The sequence below is a fragment of the Poecile atricapillus genome, chromosome 31, assembly GCF_030490865.1.
Source record: "Poecile atricapillus isolate bPoeAtr1 chromosome 31, bPoeAtr1.hap1, whole genome shotgun sequence".
Lineage (NCBI taxonomy): Eukaryota > Metazoa > Chordata > Aves > Passeriformes > Paridae > Poecile > Poecile atricapillus.
This window is the reverse complement of record NC_081279.1, coordinates 4,507,542-4,533,731: the sequence shown is the minus strand read 5'-3', so window position 1 is coordinate 4,533,731 and position 26,190 is coordinate 4,507,542. Positions and strand designations below refer to the sequence as shown.

The 26,190-nt window shown below is 48.1% G+C and overlaps 1 protein-coding gene and 2 long non-coding RNA genes across 6 annotated transcripts; 1 reads left to right on the top strand and 2 right to left on the bottom strand.

The window, feature by feature from the left end:
* LOC131590123 (uncharacterized) lies at positions 1-8,268 on the top strand. Of its 3 annotated transcripts, none has more exons than XR_009279983.1 (4): positions 1-308; positions 767-895; positions 1,701-1,995; positions 2,813-8,268. It is a non-coding gene; the product is annotated as an uncharacterized LOC131590123 (long non-coding RNA). The 3 variants fall into 3 exon arrangements; XR_009279984.1 differs by having other exon boundaries at positions 1,701-2,984; positions 3,107-8,268; XR_009279982.1 differs by having other exon boundaries at positions 1,701-8,268.
* A 650-nt stretch (positions 8,269-8,918) lies between these two features.
* Positions 8,919-12,408, bottom strand: LOC131590083 (histone-lysine N-methyltransferase EHMT2-like). Of its 2 annotated transcripts, none has more exons than XR_009279966.1 (3): positions 11,970-11,982; positions 11,514-11,618; positions 8,919-9,104 (listed from the first exon to the last, which is right to left on the bottom strand). XR_009279966.1 is itself a non-coding variant. In XM_058859956.1 (3 exons), exons 1-3 carry the CDS (start codon positions 12,265-12,267, stop codon positions 9,078-9,080), a joined length of 270 nt encoding a protein of 89 aa, XP_058715939.1. In that variant the 5' UTR covers positions 12,268-12,408; the 3' UTR covers positions 8,919-9,077. The 2 variants fall into 2 exon arrangements, 1 of the variants encoding a protein (XP_058715939.1); XM_058859956.1 differs by lacking the exon at positions 11,970-11,982 and adding an exon at positions 12,130-12,408.
* Positions 12,409-17,177: 4,769 nt separating this feature from the next.
* On the bottom strand, positions 17,178-25,821 carry LOC131590089 (uncharacterized). The gene is made up of 8 exons (XR_009279968.1): positions 23,965-25,821; positions 23,707-23,869; positions 23,544-23,623; positions 22,367-23,466; positions 22,247-22,288; positions 18,548-18,710; positions 18,385-18,464; positions 17,178-18,307 (listed from the first exon to the last, which is right to left on the bottom strand). It is a non-coding gene; the product is annotated as an uncharacterized LOC131590089 (long non-coding RNA).
* Positions 25,822-26,190: the final 369 nt, after the last annotated feature.

Sequence of the window (26,190 nt, the reverse complement as noted above, 5' to 3'; positions counted from 1 at the left end):
CCGACCCGAGGGAGCCCCGGCGTCACCCGAGCCCCGCGGACAGAGCGGCGGGGACCGACTCGGCTCTTCCCGTCCGGGTGCAAAGACCCGCTCCGCCTCGGCGATGCCCCGGGGAACCGGTGCCGGGAATGCTCCGCCGCGAGAGATTTCCTGCTGGGCGACGAGGGGAAGCGCCCTCGAAATCGGCGGCACCGCCCGATTTTAACCCTTCGAATGCTGCAGAAGGTGGCGATTCCTGCAATTTAACCCCAGAACCTGAGACAACGTGGGCTGTTTACCTCCATTTAAACTGATACAATAGCAAAAAAGTAAGTTTTCCCTGTCAATTGAATCCCCTAAAAAAGCAAAAAAAAAGACAGGTTTTCCTCAAATCCCTCAAACGATGGGAAAAGGGAGATTTTTACCTAAATTAAAATCCGTTAAAAGCAGGGACAATGGGGCTTTCCCCTCAGTTTGAACTTTAGGATGATGAAAATGGGGGAGTTACCTTCATTTCAAATCCACAAAATGCCGTCGATATTTTTTTCCCTTCCATTTAAAATGGAACTCGGGGATTCCCTATTGACCGAAACTCCTAAGACCGTGGAAAAGGCAGGTTTTCATTCGATCGACACGCTTAAAATCACAGGTGAAGGGGGATTCCCCCCAGTTCAGACACAGACTGAGGAGTTGCTTCCTTTAGTTTCAACTTCTTTTAAACTAAATGGAAAAGGAGTAATTGAAGAGGAGTTGCTTCCCTCAGTTTCATCCTCCCCATTTTTTCTAGGGACGCTTTGGAGGGACTAGGAAGATGAAATCAAAAGGAAAAAAGGAGAAAGATCCCCCCTGCAAATCCAGTTCCCCCCTGCAAATCCATGCACCGGTTCATCTGCTCGGCTGCTGCTGCTTGACAGAGGTTTGTCCGATACCCGGTGCTGTTGCCCCTGGATGAGAGGGTAGGGGCGGAAAGGGCTCGCCGCTAGTTCCCTGAATGCCTCGTTGTCTGCGCCTGATGCGCTGGGCCAGGCCTTGACTTTACCTGGATAGAGAATTGACAAAGCCAGAAGTTTTCTGGATCAAAACAATACTCGGGTCAATTTGACTTGGCAATTAGTGAATTAATATAGCAGCTGGATTTTTACCGTGGGCTTGGAAAATTGTTATCCGGACATGATTTTCCAATCTTCCGTTGATTTATCGGCAGTGGCAGACTCTGGGATGAGAGTATATATTTAGTACATTCAGTAATTCATATTACATATTATATAGATAAGTTTAATATCGCATAATATTAATTATGCACCGTCTTAATCAGTTTTTGATTGCTGTAAAAGTATTATTTCCTATATGTATACATATGCATGTGTTTTACTTTGATGGTTTTTCACTGTCAGAACAAGACAGTGGATATTTGACCTTTGTTTACAAGAGAGGGGGAGGAAACAGGCTGCAGTTCAGAAGCGTGGAAACGCTATGTATGTATTTTAGATTTTGGAAAAAACGCCAAGATTGTATATCTATTGCGAATAATTCTTGAACGGTCCTTTTTAAACGAGTCTTTCACAAAGCCAGTTCCATCAATTATCAGGTATTCTTCTAACAGTACTCAAGCAAAGTTGAGAGAGAATTCTTTGGTTCCTGTCAAAGGTTCAGAAGCGAGAAGATTAAAAATTAATTTCAATTAGTAATTTGGAGTAAAGTGTATCTTTGTGTATTGACAGGTTCAAAGCAGAAGTAACTGCCTAGCGAAGAACCATGGAAACTCATCAGCTGCAGAGACGAGCAGACGGCCCAAAGAGCAGAAGAGCGAGCACGCCGATGTGAACCGTATCGAGACCGCAGTTGACGGCTGAACGCCTTTGATCCCGCGTGCGAGAGCGATGAACATTGGGTTTCGTGTGAAAGAGTAGGAAAATCGATATTGAAAAGCCTCATTTGTTAAAGCGTGGTGTGAACTGTGTCAAGATTCAGAATCCTGCATGAGAGATAAAGTCCTTGAAGATGAAGGTGAATCAGGTATCACCCTTGAGCTGTATCATTTTGTTGATCGCTTTGTGATGCGATTTCACCTGCATCGCTTCTTTTAGTTAACTCAAAAGAAAGTGTATCTTATCTCAGTGAAAATAGATTTTTGTATAATATTCAATTTTTCTTTTTATTTAGCATGTTCTATATAAAGAGGCAACATCTTATTGTAACCTTATATCAATCTTAGTCACACTTGATTGTGAAGAGTTTGACTCATGAAATTTCAGATAGATATTTATAACAACTCAGCTTTCAATTCAAGTAGTTTCAGCAGAAACTTTAAAGCAATTAGACAAATTAAGCTACCGGTTAAGTTAGCAACCTAGATCTATTTCTCTAGCTTTGAGTGGTTAGTTAACGGATGTTCAAAACTGGAGGCAGAGCGCTCTGTAGAACAGAGCAGCAGTTCTGTTGTTGGGGCATAGGGCTTGAGAGAAGGAAAAATAACCCTGAGTGAAAATTAATCAAAGAAAAGGTTTGGGTTGATTTTTTTTTTTCTTTTTTTAAGGAGTGGGGCAAATGTTGGAGTCTGGAATACAGAGTGCGTACCCTTGTTTCTGATACTTAGTTATAAGATCCAGAAAAACATTGAATTTCATATAATGTGAAATTCATGACCATGTTTTCATGGTGATACATGAAAACAAATGTTAAAGTTAGATAGAAAAAGCTAAAAGTGTAAGGGTATAGATTAGAAAGTTTTTTTAAATCACTGGGTGAAAAAGTTTAGAGAACAGGAGACGAGATGGAGGATTTAGGGGGTTGTCTCTTGTCCCTTTTTCTTTCTTCTTCATGTTCTTCTCAGAGAGGTCAGAGATGTTAAGAGAGACACCAGGGTTTCTGATAAGCCCCCGGAAGGGATAAGGCGAGGCACGTACGACACGAGAGGTACGAAAGGCACGGGAGGCACGGTAGAAAACTGACACGACACACCCCGGGATTGCTCTGTCCTGCGCACCTCAGCACTGTGAGCCAAAGTGAGGCTTTCCCTTGAGGTGGCCTAAGGGGCCACAGCTTGGACCTCCACATCTCCAAAGCTGACTCAAAACCCTTGGGCACGAGTGCTGACCTAGCACACCGCTTTCATGCCCCTCTGTAGGTCTTGGACTTCGACTTAGCTCTCATATGCGTGGGGACGAGAAGCCACGTGGGGCACAAGGGAAGGCCGCCTCACCGTCTGGCACGTTTCTGGCAGGCTGTTGTCTCTTGGACAGGTACAATAAAGAAAACCAAATATCAGTGCAAGATCTTAGCAGCACATCTGTGAAAACCCAACACTCACGGTCTCCTGACAATGGCTGGGTCCTTCGCCTGCATGCTTCAGCCCCGCTGGGATGCTGAGGCTTGCGGAGCGAAACTCTTCGAGCGGTATTGCTGTGGATCCGAACGAACCGCCGCCTCGATGAGATTTGGGAGCCTCCCCGGTTGCGGATGAACGGGGACCCCGGGGTGGGCCGGGGCTGGAAACCCCTGGTTATCCCACACAAGCGGGACCTACGTGGCCACTATCTCTTCTCAACTGGCCCTAGAACACGGTGTACTGCCTGCACCTCTCGGGGTTCTGGCACTCTGCTGCTTTAGGATTCCTGCCTGCAGCTGCCTCAGGGAAATGGGAGCGCTGTTAGGGCTGCTGTTTATGGTTGGGGGTGGGGTACAACTGTATTCTACCATACCTGTACCCCTTATTTTCACTGTTTGGCCAGCCTTTTTTTTTTTTTTGGAACTCTTGTGACAGATTGAGGGCACTGAGGAGGGACTGCCAAGATGGAATCAAAAGGGAAAAGCAGAAAGATCAGCCCTGCAAATCCACACTGGCTCACCTGTTCAGCTGCTGTTTCCTGGCAAAAAGCTTTGTCCCTCACCACCTCCTCTGAGCAATGCTCCAGGTCCAAGTGCATCCTGGTGCTCCCCCAGACCCTATGAGATGCTCTCACCGTCATGTTGGAGTCTGAGATACAGACTGTGTGCCCTTGTTTTTAATATTTAGTTCTAGGATTCAAGGAAACACTGAATTTCATATAATATGAAATTCATGTGCATGTTTTCATGGTGACACATGAAAACAAATGTTAAAGTTAGATAGGAAAAGTGTAAATGTGTAGATTAGAAAGTTTCTTAAATCACTGGGTGAAAAAGTAGTTTAGAGAACAGGAGACAAGATGGAGGATTTAGGGTGTTGTCTCTTGTCCTTCTTCTTTCTTCTTCATGTTCTTCTCCTAGGGGTGTTTTGGTAGTAGTAGGTGATTGGGTAGAAAATGTCAGAGTGCAGCACACAGGTGTTGGGTCATTGGGTCACTAAGAAAAATAATTTAGTTGGCACCTGTTAATTGGGTAAATGGACATATAAAAGACCTTGAAGAAGATCTTTGTTAGCCATTTTACCCCTTTTCTATCTTCAACAGCAGTCACCCAAAAAGGGATTTATCTCCTGAAAAGGAGTTTCTTCCTAAATATAAGTTTTTAGAGTTTTTTTCTCAGATTCAAAAACAGCCCGGCGTGGACGGGCTTGATAGCACACAGCAGCCAGAGACGCTGTCGCCATGACAACCACCAGTGAAACAACTCAAGCAACTTCGATGAAGCTACAGAAAGCAACAAAACAAAAGAGAAAGAACAGAAAGCTGGACATCTCAGAGAGGGACAAAAAAGAGAGAGTTTTAATTGGACAATTCAAAAATTAGAAGCTTTGCAAATTGTATTGTTAGTAAATCAGCGAATTGTTGTAATCATAATTGAGTTTTAAAAAGAAGTTTCTATTGAATGAAGTGCCTTCAAAAATAGATCAAAAAGTTTATAGATATTTTATAGTGAAATATATATATAGATGTTGTATTTCTAATAATATCTGCTGGTTTTGTTTTTACAAAATAGCATGGAAAATGATATCGTTACATCCCAAGAAATTTAAAAGATTTTTATTCTGTTTCAGTATTCCTAATACATGAAGGTTTTGAAAAGGTTATCTTTTCTATACATCTACTGATAATGTAATACTGTATCATGTGGAGTGATCATCAAGCATTATTACTGTAGTTACAGTCAGTTTCTGCAAGAAGCATTTCTTTAAAATTGAGTTAAAAGATCATATGATTAACCCTACAGAAAAAGGATTGAATGACAAGTTTCTTTCATTTTTAACCTTTCCTTTCATTTGAGTATGTGTATTGTGGAGTTAGTTCAATACAGTTTTCAGTAATTTCAAAATTATATTAACCATATATTACCCATTTGCTTGGTATCTTTTATAATTAGGCAATTTTAATGTGAATCCTTTTGTTATAAAAAAAAACATGTATAACAGCATATATATCAATTTGGATTTTGAATCTTAGTTAAAAAGTTAGACTTAATGTTTCTGAAAAGTACTACAAAAGCTGAATAGCAAATTACCAAATCTGTGGTGCTGTATTTTTTTTCTAGTGAAACTGCATTCTAAAAATCCTAACAAATGTAAACATATACCAAGCAAATTCTTGTTATGAATTGGTATTTTTAATAACATCTACAATTATTATGAATTGTTCTCAAAACCAGATAACATAGAATGATGATAAATTTGTTACATCCCTATAATCTCTATAGTGAACCAATATTCCTATTATATTGTGTTCAAAGAAGTGTATACCAAATTTTTAGTTGCTTTTTTAGTAATAATAGAGTAAGATTAAGTAATATTTTCATCTGATACAGATTAAGTGTTAATAGATTTAATCAAAGTTAAATTTCACTATGTTTAAGTTTGAGTGTTTTTAAGTTAAGTTATAACTTTGGTATTTTTTAATGTTAAGTTTTGTTACTTCCTTTTATCATAATTAATTTCTAACAGGTTTAAATTTAGATTGCTTTATGTTTTATTGAAGATGTTTGTTTAAATTGCAAAGTATAGTTATTTTTCTAAAGAGATGAAGATGAACACCTGCTTGTGGACAGAAGTGAATGCAGTCAGTGCCACCTTTGACTTCATCGAGAGTTCTATTGTTTGTTGTTATATTATTATTGTTATATTGTTATATTGTTGATATATTGTTATTGCTATTGTTATAGCTTTCTTATTTTTCAGTGTTTTCAGAATTTTAAGAAGATATACCATTGCTAAGGGTCAGCTGCCATGAGAGAAGCTTCAGATGAAACCAACTGCTGCATGGTTTAATTGATCTGGTACCTAAGACTTCTGGTCATTTGCTTTATACAAATGCTTTTTAAAAGTTTGCTGTGTTTTAAGCATCTTATAGTTGTTATTTTTAAACCCCTTGCTTTGAAAATGAGTTAGGAGACATCTTTCCAGATGAAGCCTAAGGCTCTGGCCAAGACTTGACTTTACCTGGATGGAGAATTTACCAATAAACCCAGAAGTTTTCTGCATCAAAACAATATTCAGGTCAATTTGACTTGGCAATTAGTGAATTAATATAGCAGCTGGATTTTACAGCGGGCTCGGAGAATTGTTATCCGGACATGATTTTCCAATCTTCCGTTGATTTATCAGCAGTGACAGACTCTGGGATGAGAGTATATATTTAGTATATTTAGTAATTCATATTACAGATTATTCAGATAAGTTTAATATTGCATAATATTAATTATGAATCTTCTTAATCAGTTTTTGATTTCTGTAAAAGTGTTATTTCCTATATGTGTATACATGTGCAAGTGTTTTAATTTGATGGTTTTTCATTGTCATAACAAAAAAACCAAATACCTTACTTAATTACAAAAAAAGGGGGGGAACCAAGGCTATGCCTCAGAAGTATAAAAACCTTATAAATCTTAAATTTTTGGAAAAAGTGTAAAGATCTTATATCTATTGCAAACAATTCTTGAACAGTCCTTTTTAAACAAGTCTTTTACTAAGCCAGTTCCATCAATTATCAGGTATTGTTCTAACAGTACTCAAGCAAACTTGAGAGAGATCTCTTAAGTTCTGGTCAAAAGTTCAGAAGCAAGAAGATTAAAAAATCTATTTCAATTAATAATTTGGAGGAAAGTGTATGTTTGTGTATTCACAGGTTCAAAGCAAAAGTAACTTCCTAGCAAAGAACATGAAAACTCATCAGCTGCAGAGACGAGCAGACAGCCCAAAGAGCAGAAGAGCGAGCACGCTGACGTGAACTGTATCGAGACCACAGTTGACAGCAGAACAGCTTAGATCCAACATGCAAGAACAGTGAACTTTGGGTTTCATGTGAAACAGTGAGAAAGTCAATATTTTAAAGCCTCATTTGTTAAAGCGTGGTGTGAACTGTGTCAAGATTCGGAATCTTGCATGAGAGATAAAGTCCTTGAATATGAAGGTGAATCAAGTATCACCCTTGAGCTGTATCATTTTGTTGGTCACTTTGTGATGCAATTTCACCTGCATCACTTCTTTTAGTTAACTCAAAAGAAAGTATACCTTATCTCAGTAAAAATAGATTTTAGTATAACATCCAATTTTTCTGTGTTAAAACAGAATGAAGATGAGATAATGAATGGTACTCCAAATCATGCTCTATACAAAGAGGCAACATCTTAGTGTAATCTTATATCAATCTTAGTCACACCTGATTGTGAAGAGTTTAACTTTTGAAATTTTAGATAGAGATTTATGACAACTCAGCTTTCAATTCAAGTAGCTTCAGCAGAAACTTTAGAGCAATTAGACAAATTAAGCTACCGGTCAAGTAAGCAACCTAGATCTATTTCTCTAGCTTTGGGTAGTTGGTTAACTGATGTTCAGAACTGGGGCCAGAGTGCTCTGTGGAACAGAGCAGCAGTTCTGTTGTTGGTGCATAAGGCATGAGTGAAAGAAAAATAACCCTTCTTGAAAATTAATCAAAGAAAAGGTTTGGGTTGATTTTTTTTTTTTTTTTTTTTAAGAGAGGGGCAGATGTTGGAGTCTGAAATACAGACTGTGTGCCCTTGCTTTTAATTTTTAGTTCTAAGATCCAAGAGAACACTGAATTTCATATTATATGAAATTCATGATCATGTTTTCATAGTGATACATGAAAACAAATGCTAAAGTTAGATAAGAAAGGTAGGTGTGTAGATTAGAAAGTTTCTTAAATCACTGGGTGAAAAAAGTAGTTTAGAGAACAGGAGACAATATGGAGGATTTAGGGTGTTGTCTCTTGTCCTTCTTCTTTCTTCTTCATGTTCTTCTCCTAGAGATTTTTGGGTAGTAGTTAGTAATTGGATAGAAAATGCCGCAGTGCATCACAGAGGTGATGGGTCATTGGGTCATTAAGAAAAATAATATACGTGTCTATTGTTAATTGGGTAAAAATAGGTATAAAGATAAAAGAACTGCGTAGTTCGGGGCCATTTTGTGTATCAGACATGAAGTGTGCCACAAGGCCTTGTTTGTACCATCAGAAGAAAGAAATGTACCAAATTGCAAAGATTAACCTTGTAACCAACCTGGAGAGACCTGTTAACTTTTGTGAGGATCCTACAATAAACACGAGAAACAAGATTCTAACGAGCTCGAGAGTTTACTTCGAATAATGAGAACTGAGATAGGTGGAACTCCCCACGAGGGAGGATCCCAGAAGAATTCAGCCCAGAGAAGGCTGGGGAACTATAGAAAGGCTGTATCTACAGAAAATTCAGCCCAGAGGAGGCTGGGAGACTATAGAGAGCTGTATTCACAGAGAATTGAGCCCAGAGAAGGCTGAGAGACTAAAGAAAAGATATATCCACAGAGAACAGAGCCCAAAGGAGGCAAAGAAAAGAGAGACAGAGGTAACATAGTGTACATAGCTCCTTGTACCTTGTAATGCTGATAAGAAAAAATAAACAACTGAGACCGAATGAGAGAAAACTCGCCTCCCTCTCATCAATCTTCAGTTCAAAGGGAAAATGAACCCAAATCTAAAAGTCCATAAAGAGACAAAATCACTCCATCAGATGTCACTGGTAGCCCACCAGAAACTCCTCTCCTCCGGCATTCCGTGCCGATGTTGATTTGCCACTCGAATTTGGCCCTGTAATAACGGCAAAATTGTTGCCGTCCGTCAGGTACGTGTTGTTAGACGCAGGTTTTTCCATAGCCATCTTTTCAAGAACGGGGTGCCATCCCTGCTTGATTGCTAAATTATCAATAAATTCTGGAAAAACTAAATAAGAAAAAAAATCTAAGACACTGAGGAGCTAATATGGAAACCTTTATATCATTAAATTAGTATGTTTTGAAATAAAGTGAATTCTTCCAGGCCTACTGCAAAAATCAAATTCCTAAAAATAAAATAACCAAAAAACAAACAGCATCAAATTCCCATCAATGTCATCAATAAAATCTCAGTACCTCCACCAACTAAGGGAAAAAAAATCTTAACCTAGAAAAAATGTGAACCCCCTCAAAAAGATTCAACACTGAAACACAACTCATCCTAACACTTCAACTAACAATACCAAAACAAATTTTCAAAACAAATATTCCCCCTATCTAAACCACCAATACCACATAAAACAACTAATGTACTCTCATCACAGTGCATCCGTGTCAAAAATCTAAATTGCCCTAAAATTTTTAATTTAATCGCAACCCCAAAATAAAAACTTCAATCTCATTAACAAAAAAAACCCCAAAACAGGTAACACAAACAAAACCCACACCGTACAACCAACTACCGGCAAAAACAGATGCTATGCTCTGTCACTAACAGTTCTTATCACATCAGCAAAATTAAACGTAAATAAAAAGCAACCCTACTGAACTCCACACAACAAATCACACCAACTATTAAAAAATAATCAGACCGACGCACTGAACTCAAAACCATTCAACTAACCCTAAACAATAGTTAAAAAAAACCCCAAAGCTCTACCGTTATACTAATACATAATTACAATACTCAATAAAAAAAAAATAATACCTAATGAAAAACATAAAAAATCGATCTAAACTACTAAAATGTTAAAAAAATCACCCCCAAAAATATACCTCTAAAAATCCACCATATAAATGCCTGTGTCCCCAGAAGTAAAACTAATAAGAAACACGCTACAGAAAGAAATCCAAACTTATCATCAACACCAAAACTAAAAAAGACAACATTAAATAAATAGAACATATACGTTTTTATACACCAACTACAAACAAAATAAAATTATACCATCAATTACTAAAAATCACCTTAAAACCACTCAATAAAAAAACTTTCAAAAATTGAAAACTGCATCTAACAAAAGCCACCTAATTAACACCCCAAACTCAGCTAAACAAACCAACCCTACCCCATCTGAACCCCTACATCCAATAAACAAAACCCAATAAGGTGTGTTCCTTCTATCCCAGGTGTGCCCAGGTGTCCCCAGATGTCCCCAGGTCCCCCCAGGTGAGTTCCAGATGTATCCTCTCCATCCCAGGTGTGTCCCAGGTACCCCCAGGTGTCCCCAGGTGTGTCCCAGATGTATCCTCTCTATCCCAGGTGTCCCCAGGTGTGTCCCCAGGTGTATCTCAGGTATCTCAAGTGTCCCCAGGTGTCCCCAGGTGTGTCCCAGGTGTATCTCAGGGGCCCCCAGGTGTCCCCAGGTGTGTCCCCAAGGTGTCCCCAGGTATCCCCAGGTGTGTCCCCAGATGTCCCCAGGTGTGTCCCAGATGTCCCCAGCTGTCCCCAGGTGTGTTCCAGGTGTGTTTCTAGAACGTGTTCTAGATTGTTCTAGATCGGGTTCTAGACTGTTCTAGATTGTTCTAGACTGGGTTCTAGATTGTTCTAGACTGGGTTCTAGAGCGTTCTAGACCACGTTCTAGATTGTTCTAGACTGGGTTCTAGAGTGTTCTAGACCGCGTTCTAGATTGTTCTAGACTGGGTTCTAGAACGTTCTAGATTGGGTTCTAGATTGTTCTAGATCGTGTTCTAGATTGGGTTCTAGATTGGGTTCTAGATTGAGTTCTAGACTGTTCTGGACTGGGTTCTAGACTGGGTTCCAGGTGTGTCCCAGCTGTCCCCAGGTGTCCCCAGGTCCCCCCAGGTGTCCCCAAATGTCTCCCAGATGTTCTCCAGGTGTCCCCAGGTGTGTCTCAGGTATCTCAGATGTTCCCCAGCTGTCCCCAGGTGTGTCTCAGCTGTCCCCAGGTGTCCCCAGTTGTCCCCAGGTGGCCCCCAGGTGTCACCAGGTGTCCCCAGGTGTATCTCAGCTGTCCCCAGGTGTGGTTTTGGTGTCCCCAGGTGTGTCCCCAGGTGTGTCCCCAGGTGTCCCCAGATGTCCCCAGGTGTGTCCAGGTGTCCCCAGGTGTGTCTCAGGTCCCCCCAGGTGTCCCCAAATGTCTCCCAGATGTTCTCCAGGTGTCCCCAGGTGTGTCTCAGGTATCTCAGATGTTCCCCAGGTGTGTCCCAGGTGTCCCCAGTTGTCCCCAGGTGGCCCCCTGGTGTCACTAGGTGTCCCCAGGTGTGGTTTTGGTGTCCCCAGGTGTGTCCCCAGCTGTCCACAGGTGTGTCCAGGTGTCCCCAGGTGTGTCCAGGGGTCCCCACGTGTGTCTCAGGTCCCCCCAGGTGTCCCCAGGTGTCCCCAGGTGCGCTCACGTTGTCGGTCAGGGTGACGTCGGCCCCTCGGGTCAGCGGTCGCCGAATGACCTCGATGTGTTTGTGCTCGGCCGCCCAAATGATCGGGGTGCAGCCGCCGTTGTCCTGAGGGCTCATCCAGGGGTCAGCGCCGCCTCCAGACACCCAAAATCACTCCAAAACACCCCAAAAACAACCCAAAACCAGCACAAAAACAGCCCCAAAACAACCCCAAAAACAGCCCTAAAACGGCCAAAAAAACACCCGAAAAACAACCCCTAAACAGCCCAAAAACAGCCCCAGAGCAGCCCTGACCCTCTGACTACTGCCAGGACACTCCGGACACTGAGTGGACACTCAGGGGTCACTCAGGACACAGTGAGTGGACACTCAGGGGACACTCAGGGGACACTCACACACTCAGGGGTCACTCAGGACAGTGAGTGGACACTCAGGGGTCACTCACTGACCTCTCACCTGGGCGTTGACGTCCACCTGTCCAGTTCCCAGCAGGGACACACAGAGTGGACACTCACACACTCAGGACACACTCAGGGCTCACTCAGAACACTCAGGACAGTGAGTGGACACCCAGGACAGTGAGTGGACACTCAGTGGTCACTCACTGACCACTCACTTGGGCGTTGACGTCCACCTGTCCGGTTCCCAGCAGCAGCTCCACCATCTCCAGGTTCCCGTTCTTGGCCGCGTGGTGCAGGCAGGTGGAGCCGTCCTCCTCCTGTGACGTCATCGACAGGGGACGCAGTGACGTCATCGACGGCCGCGCCGTGACGTCATCGACGGCAGAGCCGTGATGTCATACACGGGGCCGCAGTGACGTAATCAACGGGGCCGCCATGATGCCATCAACAGCAGCGCCGTGACGTCATACACGGGGGACATGGTGACGTCATACACGGGGGTGGTGACATCATATGGAGGCGTGTGGTGATGTCAGACACGGGGGGGTGGTGACGTCATACATTGGGGGGGCTTGTGACGTCACACAGGGGGCGGTGACGTCACGAGCTGGCGATGACATCACGGAGTGCGGATGACGTCACCGGGCGGGACACGTGACGTCACGTGGGGAGAGAAGGTGACATCACAGGGAACACTATGACGTCACCGGGCCGACGATGACATCACAAAACCGGTGATGACATCACCGGGTGCGGGGCAGGGACAACGTCACCAGGATCAAAATTGAGGTTCCCAAAGATCCTGAAGGAGATTTGGGGCAGTTTTGGGGGATTTGGGGCAGTTTTGGGGGGTTTGGGGACAGAAGATGAGACACCCCAGGCAGGAGACGCAGCCCCGGTGGAAACGGCGCCCGATGCACACGTCAGGGTGGCATTCGAGAAATGTGCCCTAAAATCCAGAAATCGGCACAAAATCAGCCAAAATCAGCAAAAATTGGTGAAAAAACGGCAAAAAAACAGCCTGAAATAGCCCAAAATCACCCAAAACCACCCTGAAATCAACCAAAATCAGCCTGAAGTACCCCAAAATGACTCAAAATCAGCCTGAAACACCCCAAAATACCCAAAAATTGCCATGAAACACCCCAAAATCACTCAAAATCACCCTGAAATCAACTGAAATCAACCTGAAACACCCCAAAATCAGTCTCAAGCACCCCAAAATCAGCAAAAAAACAGCCTGAAATCACCAGAAATCACCCTGAAATCAACCAAAATTGGCCTGAAATGCACCAAAATCACTCAAAATCAGCCTAAAATACACCAAAACCAAACTGAAGTCACCCAAAATCCGCCTGAAACACCCCAAAATCAGCCTAGTCAACCAAAATCACCCTGAAGTCACCTAAAATCAAACTGAAATAACCCAAAATCACTCAAAATCACCCTGAAATACCCTGAAAACAACCAAAAATCTCCAAAAAACCTCCCAAATCCCCCAAACTGATCCCTAAAAGGCACAAATTGAGGTTCCCAAAGATCCTGAAGGGGATTTGGGGCAGTTTTGGGGGATTTGGGGATTTTTACAGAATTTTCTTGTATTTTATGAGATTTTTTCTAGATTTTTTAGGATTTTTCCAGGGTTTTTTTGCTTTTTTTTTGTATTTCATGGGATTTTCACGGGGTTTTTTTTGGATTGGGGTAATTTTTGGGTTAAATTCTGGTGATTTTGGGTTTTTCTGGACTCACAGTAGTGCAGAAGTGCCCGCAGCCAGGGTAGCAGTGCTGTTTGACCCCAAAATTCAGGATTTTTATGGGATTTTCTGCTGTTTTCTCGTATTTTATGGGATTTTTTGTTTTTTTTTTTTTTATTTGAGGATTCTTTCGGATTAAATTCCTGGGATTTCAGGTTTTTCTGGACTCACGGCAGTGCAGAAGTGCCCGCAGCCGGGGTAGCAGTGGTGTTTGACCCCCAAAACTCAGGATTTTTATGGGATTTTTTGCCGTTTTTGCATATTTTACCCAATTTTCACAGGGTTTTTTTTGGATCTGAGGATTTTTTGGGTTAAATTCCGGTGATTTTGGGTTTTTCTGGACTCACGGTGGTGCAGAAGTGCACGCAGCCGGGGCAGCAGTGGTGCTTGACACCCAAATTCGGGATTTTTATGGGATTTTTTGCAGTTTTCTCATATTTTACCCGATTTTCACAGGGTTTTTTTTGGATTTGAGGATTTTTTTGGGTTGAATTCCGGTGATTTTGGGTTTTTCTGGGCTCACAGCGGTGCAGAAGTGCCCGCAGCCAGGGCACCCCTTTTCTTGTTGCAGCACAGCTCCTTTTTGGGAGGGGGTCTAGACCTAGAAGGGCTTCCAATAAAGCAGGGTGCTGCTGTCCAGGGCAGTTGGAGTTGTTCTGTGCCTTCTTTGGGGGTGAGGAGCAAAGGCTGAGGGGGACGGGGTGGGCACTGGGGGGCTCCCGTGTCCCTTGGGGCACGCCGAGGTCCCCGGCAGAGGGAGGCAGGCGCTGCGCTGGAGGAGCAAGGTGAGCGGGGAATGGGGAGGGCTCGTGCCGGGTACCCTTGCCCAGAGGGGACCCCGAGCTGCCAGGAAATTCCCTGGGAGGGCTGGATGCAGAACCCAAAAAGCTGTGGAGTTTTTCTGGTTTTTACGGTAGGCATTGGCAAGGAACAGGAACTGATCTCTCTAAATTCCCTTGGAAAGAAACCCCCTCTCTGTGCACGCCGTCATTAGGATTTTGTTATGTCAGAAATGGCTTAGGGTTAAGAAAGTGGGTTTTGTTTTTCCACCTCTTACTTCCCTGTAAAATATGAGTGTATAAAACACATCTGTGCACCCATGAGGTACTAAAATGCACCAAGAGAAATTTCTGTGCCTAAGTTCCAGAGAGACAAGCGCGTTCTGCACTCGGGGTTCACCAGAGCTTTATATTTTTGTCATTCTGACCTGTCAGCTGAATGAATGGGTAGAGTTTCAAAGAGAAAGCAATGCAAAGTTCAAAAAGCAGAACATTAGAAAGAGAAATATATAAATATATACATGTAAAAGTAAATATAGGGGAGCTAGATAGATATATATAGAGAGAGACTTAGAGAGAAAGAAAAAAGAAATAAATACACGTAATCCAAATCTAGACAAGTAGATGAATATTCAGTATGAAAACCATATGGATAGATGCTAATATAATATATTTTAATATCTGTTGTGTATTATATCTAGGTGTTAAAAAAAGAAGTTCAATATGATAGAAATAGGTATGAAAAATATTTAAACCAAGGGACTTTTTGTTTTTTATTTACTTACAGGCATGGCATTTAAATGAATAATATAGAAATGAAAATATACACATCTATAATAAACAAATGAAGATAGATAGATAGCCATAAAATAGAAATAAATACAAGTAATCCATTTCTGGACAAGTAGAATAAAACCTCAAAAAAAGGTCAGAGACTAGAACTACATGAAGGCCTCCACCCTGAGAGACATGAACTTAAGGAACACCATTACAAAGTCCTTTATCCCACAGTCCTTTTTCCCAACACACAGAAGTACCAATATAACGTAATTAGTATAGGTTTTTCTAACTCTTTTGAACCCCATATCGGGCAGCAAATAATGTAATGCTTAGAAAGCTAAGACAAAAGTCAAAGTGCTGAAGGGTAACTTCACAGCTCCACACATCTTGTGTCCATCTAGGAACACCCGCTAGACTCCAACTACACCCTACATGACAAATTTCAAATTACAGGGGCCTAGGACTCGGCCTTTTACACCTACACCCAGGCTGGGCAGCAGGACAGAGCAGCTCCGGGACAACTACACCCAGACACCCGTGACACACAAGACAACAGACGAGGGGACACAATGGGGAGACAAAACTCTGGGCCACAAGAACGGCCGCAAGGACCGAGAGAACGCGGAACGAGATGAGCCGGGTGAGAATGAAGGCGAGCTGATGAAGCTCGCAGAACCCGGGAGGAAGAAGATGCTGATGGAATGACAAACTCCAGCAACTGCCAAGACGGATGCCCGAGAATCTGAGGGCCACAGCCCCCTACCTATCTCTGCGTTTCTTCAAGACCTAAGCCGCAGCAATGGATCCTCGCGGCGCACGGCTGTTGACACAGCTCGGAACAAGACCTCTAAAAGACATCCGATCGGATGCTTTTAAAAGAGAGACGCGATTCCAAGGCCTCTGAGAGCTCCCGAGGCAAAGCTTCGATGGTGTCGGGCTGAGGAGCCCAGAGATCAGAGATGCGAGGAGTGACACCAGGGTTTCTGGTAAGCCCCCAGAAGAGATAAGGCGAGGCACATACAACAGGAGAGGCACAAAAGACACAGAAGGCACGATGGACAAGTGATACAACACGCCCTGGGGCTGCTCCGTCCTGCACACCTCAGCACTGTGAACAAATGTGAGGCTCTCCCTTCACGTGGCCTAAGGGGCCACAGCCTGGACCTCCCTGTCCCCAAAGCTGACTCAAATATCCCAGGTCCAGAGTCCCGACCCGGCACCCCGATTTCAGCCCCTCTGCAATTTGCAGCCTCCGACTCAGCTCTCGGATGCCCAGCGGGGAGGATCCACATGAAGCGCCAAGGAAGGCCGCCTCGCCATCTGGGAAGTTCCTGCCATCGCCAGGCTGCCGTCTCTCGGTCAGCTACAAGAAATAAAACACAAAATCAGAGGCTGATCTTTGCAGGGCATCAGCCAAAACCCAACAATTCCGCTACTCACGGTCTCCTGCGCACGGCCACGTCCTGAGGACGCGCGCTTCGGCCACGCTGGGAGCCGGACGCCGTCGTCACAGGGCGCGCCTGAGTTAAGAGAAGACAAAGTGATGCGGCATTGCTGAAACTCAACGGGACCCTCGCTCCTCCTCCCAACATCCCCAACTCACGGCAACCCCTCGGCCCCTTCCTGAAGGCCACCCACACGGCCCCTTTACGTGGAGAAGGCTCCATCACACGGTTCCATAACGCTTCCGCACGGCTCACGGGAGCGGTGAAGCAGCTGTGCCGGCCGGTTGGCAAGGACGTCTCAGCGAAACGCGACTGGACCGCCTAAAGCACACAAACAAGATGGGAGGCTTAGCATTGCACCGGAAACTGAGAGCCCAGCGATAACAACAACTTCCCTCCACTGGTCAATGCTCACCTTGCCCACTTCGCCTTGACTGCTGCCAGCTGGCTTCACTTCCTAAGAATAAAGACAAAGAGGAGACCTGTAACACAGTGACCCGTTCCAGTTGCCCTGCAAAGACAAACATTGACTTACCTTCTCGCGGGAACCCCCTTACCCTGGATGGGGCGCTCTGCCACCGATTTCATCCGTCCGCATCTGAAAGAAAGCTGAGACAAAAGTCAAAGTGCTGCAGGGTAACTTCACAGCTCCACACATCTTGTGTCAATCTAGGAACACCCGCTAGACTCCAACTACACCCTACATGACAAATTTCAAATTACATGGGCCTAGGACTCGGCCTTTTACACCTACACCCAGGCTGGGCAGCAGGACAGAGCAGCTCCGGGACAACTACACCCAGACACCCGTGACACACAAGACAACAGACGAGGGGACACAATGAGGAGACAAAACTCAGGGCCACAAGAACGGCCGCAAGGACCGAGAGAACGCGGAACGAGATGAGCCGGGTGAGAATGAAGGCGAGCTGATGAAGCTCGCAGAACCCGGGAGGAAGAAGATGCTGATGGAATGACAAACTCCAGCAACTGCCAAGACGGATGCCCGAGAACCTGAGGGCCACAGCCCCCTACCTATCTCTGCGTTTCTTCAAGACCTAAGCCGCAACAATGGATCCTCGCGGCGCACGGCTGTCGACACAGCTCGGAACAAGACCTCTAAAAGACATCCGATCGGATGCTTTTAAAAGAGAGACACGATTCCAAGGCCTCTGAGAGCTCCCGAGGCAAAGCTTCGATGGTGTCGGGCTGAGGAGCCCAGAGATCAGAGATGCTACGAGTGACACTGGGGTTTCTGGTAAGCCCCCAGAAGAGATAAGGCAAGGCACGTACAACACGAGAGGCACAAAAGACACAGAAGGCACGACGGACAAGTGATACAACACGGCCCGGGACTGCTCTGTCCTGCACACCTCAGCACTGTGAACAAATGTGAGGCTCTCCCTTCACGTGGCCTAAGGGGCCACAGCCTGGACCTCCCCGTCCCCAAAGCTGACTCCATAACCCCAGGTCCAGAGTCCCGACCCGGCACCCCGATTTCAGCCCCTCTGCAATTCGCAGCCTCCGACTCAGCTCTCGGATGCCCAGCGGGGAGGATCCACACGGAGCGCCAAGGAAGGGCGCCTCGCCATCTGGGAAGTTCCTGCCATCGGCAGGCTGCCGTCTCTCGGTCAGCTACAAGAAATAAAACACAAAATCAGAGGCTGATCTTTGCAGGGCATCAGCCAAAACCCAACAATTCCGCTACTCACGGTCTCCTGCGAACGGCCACGTCCTGAGGCCACGCGCTTCGGCCACATCGGGAGCTGGACGCCGTCGTCACAGGGCGCGCCTGAGTTAAGAGAAGACAAAGTGATGCGGCATTGCTGAAACTCAACGGGACCCTCGCTCCTCCTCCCAACATCCCCAACTCACGGCAACCCCTCGGCCCCTTCCTGAAGGCCACCCACACGGCCCCTTTACGTGGAGAAGGCTCCATCACACGGTTCCATAACGCTTCCGCAGGGCTCACGGGAGCGGTGAAGCAGCTGTGCCGGCCGGTTGGCGAGGACGTCTCAGCGAAACGCGACTGGACCGCCTAAAGCACACAAACAAGATGGGAGGCTTAGCATTGGCAGCAGAAACTGAGAGCCCAGCGATAACAACAGCTTCCCTCCACTGGTCAATGCTCACCTTGCCCACTTCGCCTTGACTGCTGCCAGCTGGCTTCACTTCCTAAGAATAAAGACAAAGAGGAGACCTGTAACACAGTGACCGGTTCCAGTTGCCCTGCAAAGACAAACATTGACTTACCTTCTCAGGGGAACCCCCTTACCCTGGATGGGGCGCTCTGCCACCGATTTCATCCGTCCGCATCTGAAAGAAAGCTGAGACAAAAGTCAAAGTGCTGAAGGGTAACTTCACAGCTCCACACATCTTGTGTCAATCTAGGAACACCCGCTAGACTCCAACTACACCCTACATGACAAATTTCAAATTACAGGGGCCTGGGACTTGGCCTTTTACACCTACACCCAGGCTGGGCAGCAGGCCAGAGCAGCTCCGGGACAACTACACCCAGACACCCGTGACACACAAGACAACAGACTAGGGGACACAACGGGGAGACAAAACTCTGGGCCACAAGAACGGCCGCAAGGACCGAGAGAACGCGGAACGAGATGAGCCGGGTGAGAATGAAGGCGAGCTGATGAAGCTCGCAGAACCCGGGAGGAAGAAGATGCTGATGGAATGACAAACTCCAGCAACTGCCAAGACGGATGCCCGAGAATCTGAGGGCCACAGCCCCCTACCTATCTCTGCGCTTCTTCAAGACCTAAGCCGCAACAATGGATCCTCGCGGCGCACGGCTGTTGACACAGCTCGGAACAAGACCTCTAAAAGACATCCGATCGGATGCTTTTAAAAGAGAGACGCGATTCCAAGGCCTCTGAGAGCTCCCGAGGCAAAGCTTCGATGGTGTCGGGCTGAGGAGCCCAGAGATCAGAGATGCGAGGAGTGATGCCGGGGTTTCTGGTAAGCCCCCAGAAGAGATAAGGCGAGGCACATACAACAGGAGAGGCACAAAAGACACAGAAGGCACGATGGACAAGTGATACAACACGCCCTGGGGCTGCTCCGTCCTGCACACCTCAGCACTGTGAACAAATGTGAGGCTCTCCCTTCACGTGGCCTAAGGGGCCACAGCCTGGACCTCCCTGTCCCCAAAGCTGACTCAAATATCCCAGGTCCAGAGTCCCGACCCGGCACCCCGATTTCAGCCCCTCTGCAATTCGCAGCCTCCGACTCAGCTCTCGGATGCCCAGCGGGGAGGATCCACATGGAGCGCCAAGGAAGGCCGCCTCGCCATCTGGGAAGTTCCTGCCATCGCCAGGCTGCCGTCTCTCGGTCAGCTACAAGAAATAAAACACAAAATCAGAGGCTGATCTTTGCAGGGCATCAGCCAAAACCCAACAATTCCGCTACTCACGGTCTCCTGCGCACGGCCACGTCCTGAGGCCGCGCGCTTCGGCCACGCTGGGAGCCGGACGCCGTCATCACAGGGCGCGCCTGAGTTAAGAGAAGACAAAGTGATGCGGCATTGCTGAAACTCAACGGGACCCTCGCTCCTCCTCCCAACATCCCCAACTCACGGCAACCCCTTGGCCCCTTCCTGAAGGCCACCCACACGGCCCCTTTACGTGGAGAAGGCTCCGTCACACGGTTCCATAACGCTTCCGCACGGCTCACGGGAGCGGTGAAGCAGCTGTGCCGGCCGGTTGGCAAGGACGTCTCAGCGAAACACGACTGGACCGCCTAAAGCACACAAACAAGATGGGAGGCTTAGCATTGCACCAGAAACTGAGAGCCCAGCGATAACAACAACTTCCCTCCACTGGTCAATGCTCACCTTGCCCACTTCGCCTTGACTGCTGCCAGCTGGCTCTACTTCCTAAAAATAAAGACAAAGAGGAGACCTGTAACACAGTGACCCGTTCCAGTTGCCCTGCAAAGACAAACATTGACTTACCTTCTCGCGGGAACCCCCTTACCCTGGATGGGGCGCTCTGCCACCGATTTCATCCTTCCGCATCTGAAAGAAAGCTAAGACAAAAGTCAAAGTGCTGAAGGGTAACTTCACAGCTCCACACATCTTGTGTCAATCTAGGAACACCCGCTAGACTCCAACTACACCCTACATGACAAATTTCAAATTACATGGGCCTAGGACTCGGCCTTTTACACCTACACCCAGGCTGGGCAGCAGGACAGAGCAGCTCCGGGACAACTACACCCAGACACCCGTGACACACAAGACAACAGACGAGGGGACACAATGAGGAGACAAAACTCAGGGCCACAAGAACGGCCGCAAGGACCGAGAGAACGCGGAACGAGATGAGCCGGGTGAGAATGAAGGCGAGCTGATGAAGCTCGCAGAACCCGGGAGGAAGAAGATGCTGATGGAATGACAAACTCCAGCAACTGCCAAGACGGATGCCCGAGAATCTGAGGGCCACAGCCCCCTACCTATCTCTGCGCTTCTTCAAGACCTAAGCCGCAACAATGGATCCTCGCGGCGCACGGCTGTTGACACAGCTCGGAACAAGACCTCTAAAAGACATCCGATCGGATGCTTTTAAAAGAGAGACGCGATTCCAAGGCCTCTGAGAGATCCTGAGGCAAAGCTTCGATGGCGTCGGGCTGAGGAGCCCAGAGATCAGAGATGCGAGGAGTGATGCCGGGGTTTCTGGTAAGCCCCCAGAAGAGATAAGGCGAGGCACGTACAACACGAGAGGCACAAAAGACACAGAAGGCACGATGGACAAGTGATGGGACACGCCCCGGGACTGCTCTGTCCTGCACACCTCAGCACTGTGAACAAATGTGAGGCTCTCCCTTCACGTGGCCTAAGGGGCCACAGCCTGGACCTCCCCGTCCCCAAAGCTGACTCCATAACCCCAGGTCCAGAGTCCCGACCCGGCACCCCGATTTCAGCCCCTCTGCAATTTGCAGCCTCCGACTCAGCTCTCGGATGCCCAGTGGGGAGGATCCACATGAAGCGCCAAGGAAGGGCGCCTCGCCATCCGGGAAGTTCCTGCCATCGCCAGGCTGCCGTCTCTCGGTCAGCTACAAGAAATAAAACACAAAATCAGAGGCTGATCTTTGCAGGGCATCAGCCAAAACCCAACAATTCCGCTACTCACGGTCTCCTGCGCACGGCCACATCCTGAGGCCGCGCGCTTCGGCCATGCCGGGAGCCGGACGCCGTCGTCGCAGGGCGCGCCTGAGTTAAGAGAAGACAAAGTGATGCGGCATTGCTGAAACTCAAAGGGACCCTCGCTCCTCCTCCCGACATCCCCAACTCACGGCAACCCCTCGGCCCCTTCCTGAAGGCCACCCACACGGCCCCTTTACGTGGAAAAGGCCAAGGCATCATCAGACGGTCCCGTAATGCTTCCGTAGGGCTCACGGCAGAGGCGAAGCAGGCATGGTGGCTGGTTGGTGAGGGGATCTCAGTGAAATGTGACTGGACCGCCTAAAGCACGCAAACAAGATGGGACGCTTGGCATTGGCAGCAGAAACTGAGAGCCCAGCGATAACAACAGCTTCCCTCCACTGGTCAATGCTCACCTTGCCCGCTTTGCCTTGACTGCTGCCAGCTGGCTTCACTTCCTAAAAATAAACACAAAGAGGAGACCTGTAACACAGTGACCGGTTCCAGTTGCCCTGCAAAGACAAACATTGACTTACCTTCTCGGGGGAACCCCCTTACCCTGGATGGGGCGCTCTGCCACCGATTTCATCCGTCCGCATCTGAAAGAAAGCTGAGACAAAAGTCAAAGTGCTGCAGGGTGACTTCACAGCTCCACACATCTTGTGTCAATCTAGGAACACCCGCTAGACTCCAACTACACCCTACATGACAAATTTCAAATTACAGGGGCCTAGGACTCGGCCTTTTACACCTACACCCAGGCTGGGCAGCAGGACAGAGCAGCTCCGGGACAACTACACCCAGACACCCGTGACACACAAGACAACAGACGAGGGGACACAATGAGGAGACAAAACTCAGGGCCACAAGAACGGCCGCAAGGACCGAGAGAACGCGGAACGAGATGAGCCGGGTGAGAATGAAGGCGAGCTGATGAAGCTCGCAGAACCCGGGAGGAAGAAGATGCTGATGGAATGACAAACTCCAGCAACTGCCAAGACGGATGCCCGAGAATCTGAGGGCCACAGCCCCCTACCTATCTCTGCGCTTCTTCAAGACCTAAGCCGCAGCAATGGATCCTCGCGGCGCACGGCTGTCGACACAGCTCGGAACAAGACCTCTAAAAGACATCCGATCGGATGCTTTTAAAAGAGAGACGCGATTCCAAGGCCTCTGAGAGCTCCTGAGGCAAAGCTTCGATGGTGTCGGGCTGAGGAGCCCAGAGATCAGAGATGCGAGGAGTGACACCAGGGTTTCTGGTACGCCCCCAGAAGAGATAAGGCGAGGCACGTACAACACGAGAGGCACAAAAGACACAGAAGGCACGACGGACAAGTGATACAACACGCCCCGGGACTGCTCTGTCCTGCACACCTCAGCACTGTGAACAAATGTGAGGCTCTCCCTTCACGTGGCCTAAGGGGCCACAGCCTGGACCTCCCCGTCCCCAAAGCTGACTCCATAATCCCAGGTCCAGAGTCCCGACCCGGCACCCCGATTTCAGCCCCTCTGCAATTCGCAGCCTCCGACTCAGCTCTCGGATGCCCAGCGGGGAGGATCCACATGGAGCGCCAAGGAAGGGCGCCTCGCCATCTGGGAAGTTCCTGCCATCACCAGGCTGCCGTCTCTCAGTCAGCTACAAGAAATAAAACACAAAATCAGAGGCTGATCTTTGCAGGGCATCAGCCAAAACCCAACAATTCCGCTACTCACGGTCTCCTGCGAACGGCCACGTCCTGAGGCCGCGCGCTTCGGCCACGCCGGGAGCCGGACGCCGTCATCGCAGGGCGTGCCTGAGTTAAGAGAAGACAAAGTGATGCGGCATTGCTGAAACTCAACGGGACCCTCGCTCCTCCTCCCAACATCCCCAACTCACGGCAACCCCTCGGCCCCTTCCTGAAGGCCACCCACACGGCCCCTTTACGTGGAAAAGGCTCCGTCACACGGTTCCATAACGCTTCCGCAGGGCTCACGCGAGCGGTGAAGCAGCTGTGCCGGCCGGTTGGCAAGGACGTCTCAGCGAAACGCGACTGGACCGCCTAAAGCACGCAAACAAGATGGGACGCTTGGCATTGGCAGCAGAAACTGAGAGCCCAGCAAGAACAACAGCTTCCCTCCACTGGTCAATGCTCACCTTGTCCACTTCACCTTGACTGCTGCCAGCTGGCTTCACTTCCTAAGAATAAAGACAAAGAGGAGACCTGTCACACAGTGACCGGTTCCAGTTGCCCTGCAAAGACAAACATTGACTTACCTTCTCGGGGGAACCCCCTTACCCTGGATGGGGCGCTCTGCCACCGATTTCATCCGTCCGCATCTGAAAGAAAGCTGGGACAAAAGTCAAAGTGCTGCAGAGTAACTTCACAGCTCCAGACATCTTGTGTCAATCTAGGAATACCCTCTAGACTCCAACTACACCCTACATGACAAATTTCAAATTACAGGGGCCTGGGACTTGGCCTTTTACACCTACACCCAGGCTGGGCAGCAGGACAGAGCAGCTCCGGGACAACTACACCCAGACACCCGTGACACACAAGACAACAGACGAGGGGACACAACGGGGAGACAAAACTCTGGGCCACAAGAACGGCCGCAAGGACCGAGAGAACGCGGAATGAGATGAGCCGGGTGAGAATGAAGGCGAGCTGATGAAGCTCGCAGAACCCGGGAGGAAGAAGATGCTGACGGAATGACAAACTCCAGCAACTGCCAAGACGGATGCCCGAGAATCTGAGGGCCACAGCCCCCTACCTATCTCTGCGTTTCTTCAAGACCTAAGCCGCAACAATGGATCCTCGCGGCGCACGGCTGTCGACACAGCACGGAACAAGACCTCTAAAAGACATCCGATCGGATGCTTTTAAAAGAGAGACACGATTCCAAGGCCTCTGAGAGCTCCCGAGGCAAAGCTTCGATGGTGTCGGGCTGAGGAGCCCAGAGATCAGAGATGCGAGGAGTGATGCCGGGGTTTCTGGTAAGCCCCCAGAAGAGATAAGGCGAGGCACATACAACAGGAGAGGCACAAAAGACACAGAAGGCACGATGGACAAGTGATGGGACACGCCCCGGGACTGCTCTGTCCTGCACACCTCAGCACTGTGAACAAATGTGAGGCTCTCCCTTCACGTGGCCTAAGGGACCACAGCCTGGACCTCCCCGTCCCCAAAGCTGACTCAAAAATCCCAGGTCCAGAGTCCCGACCCGGCACCCCGCTTTTAGCCCCTCTGCAATTTGTAGCCTTTGACTTAGCTCTCGGATGCCTGGCGGGGAGGATCCACACGAGGACACCCTGGAAGGCCGCTGCGCTATCCGGGAAGTTCCTGCCATCGCCAGGATGTCGTCTCCTGGTCAGCTACAATCTAGAAGACCAAATATCAATGCAGGATCTTAGCGGCACATCTGTGAAAACCCAGCACTTACCTTCTCTAGAGAATGCCCAGGTTCATGGGCTGCAGACTTCACCCCACAGGGAGGCAGAGGCTTGCTTCACAGCTGTATTGGCTGACACAGCCAAATTACCACCTCCTCAAGGAGGGGAGGAAGACTCTCCAGTCAGTGAGGGACAGGGAGCCCAGGGTACCCCAAGGATGGAAACCCCATCTTATATGACAGCAGTAGGCCCTAGCACCCACTATCTCTTCCTGGCTGACCCTAGCACCAGGGGTACTGTCTGCAGTACCAGGGGTTCTGGCACTCTGCTGCTTTAGGGTTCCTGCCTGCAGCTGTCTCAGGGAAATGGGAGCGCAGTTAGGGCTGCTGTTTAGGGTTTGAATAGTCCTGTACTCTACCTTATATCCCAACCTGTACCCTTTTTATTTTCACTGTTTGTCTCCAGCCCTCGAGCCCTCGACCTCTGAAGCCCTCCCTCAGCCTCTCTGTGTCACTGCCAAGCTCCCGCACTGAACCCTACAAACTTAGTTAGAACCCTACGCTTGCAACCGGGGATGCTCCTTATCCATAGGCCCCAAGAGATGTCCATTAGCCCGGACCAGGCAATCCACAGTTGCTCCCTACCCTACCTAAGTTTGGCCCTGAGACAGGGCAGAGGCTGACAGAGCCGAACTCTTTGCGGAGGCTAGGCACGAAGCCCTGCCAACCGCCGCCTCGAGGAGGGGTGGGAGCAATCCCCGGCTGCGGAGGGACCGAGAGCCCAGGGTGGGGCGGGGCGGGAAACCCCCTGTTTCCCCAACCCTATGGATCGTCCCCCCACTATCTCCTGGCTGACCCTAGCACCAGGGGTACTGTCTGCAGTACCAGGGGTTCTGGCACTCTGCTGCTTTAGGGTTCCTGCCTGCAGCTGCCTCAGGGAAACGGGAGCGCTGTTAGGGCTGCTGTTTAGGGTTTGGGGTGGGGTACA

Coding starts and splice junctions, on each gene's coding strand:
- LOC131590083 (XM_058859956.1), bottom strand. CDS start 12,267: ATGACGTCACTGCGTCCCCTGTCGATGACGTCACAGGAGGAGGACGGC. Junction 11,619..12,129: donor AGGTGGACGTCAACGCCCAA/GTGAGTGGTCAG, acceptor ATGAGCCCTCAG/GACAACGGCGGCTGCACCCC. Junction 9,105..11,513: donor ACGTCACCCTGACCGACAAC/GTGAGCGCACCT, acceptor TTTCTTATTTAG/TTTTTCCAGAATTTATTGAT.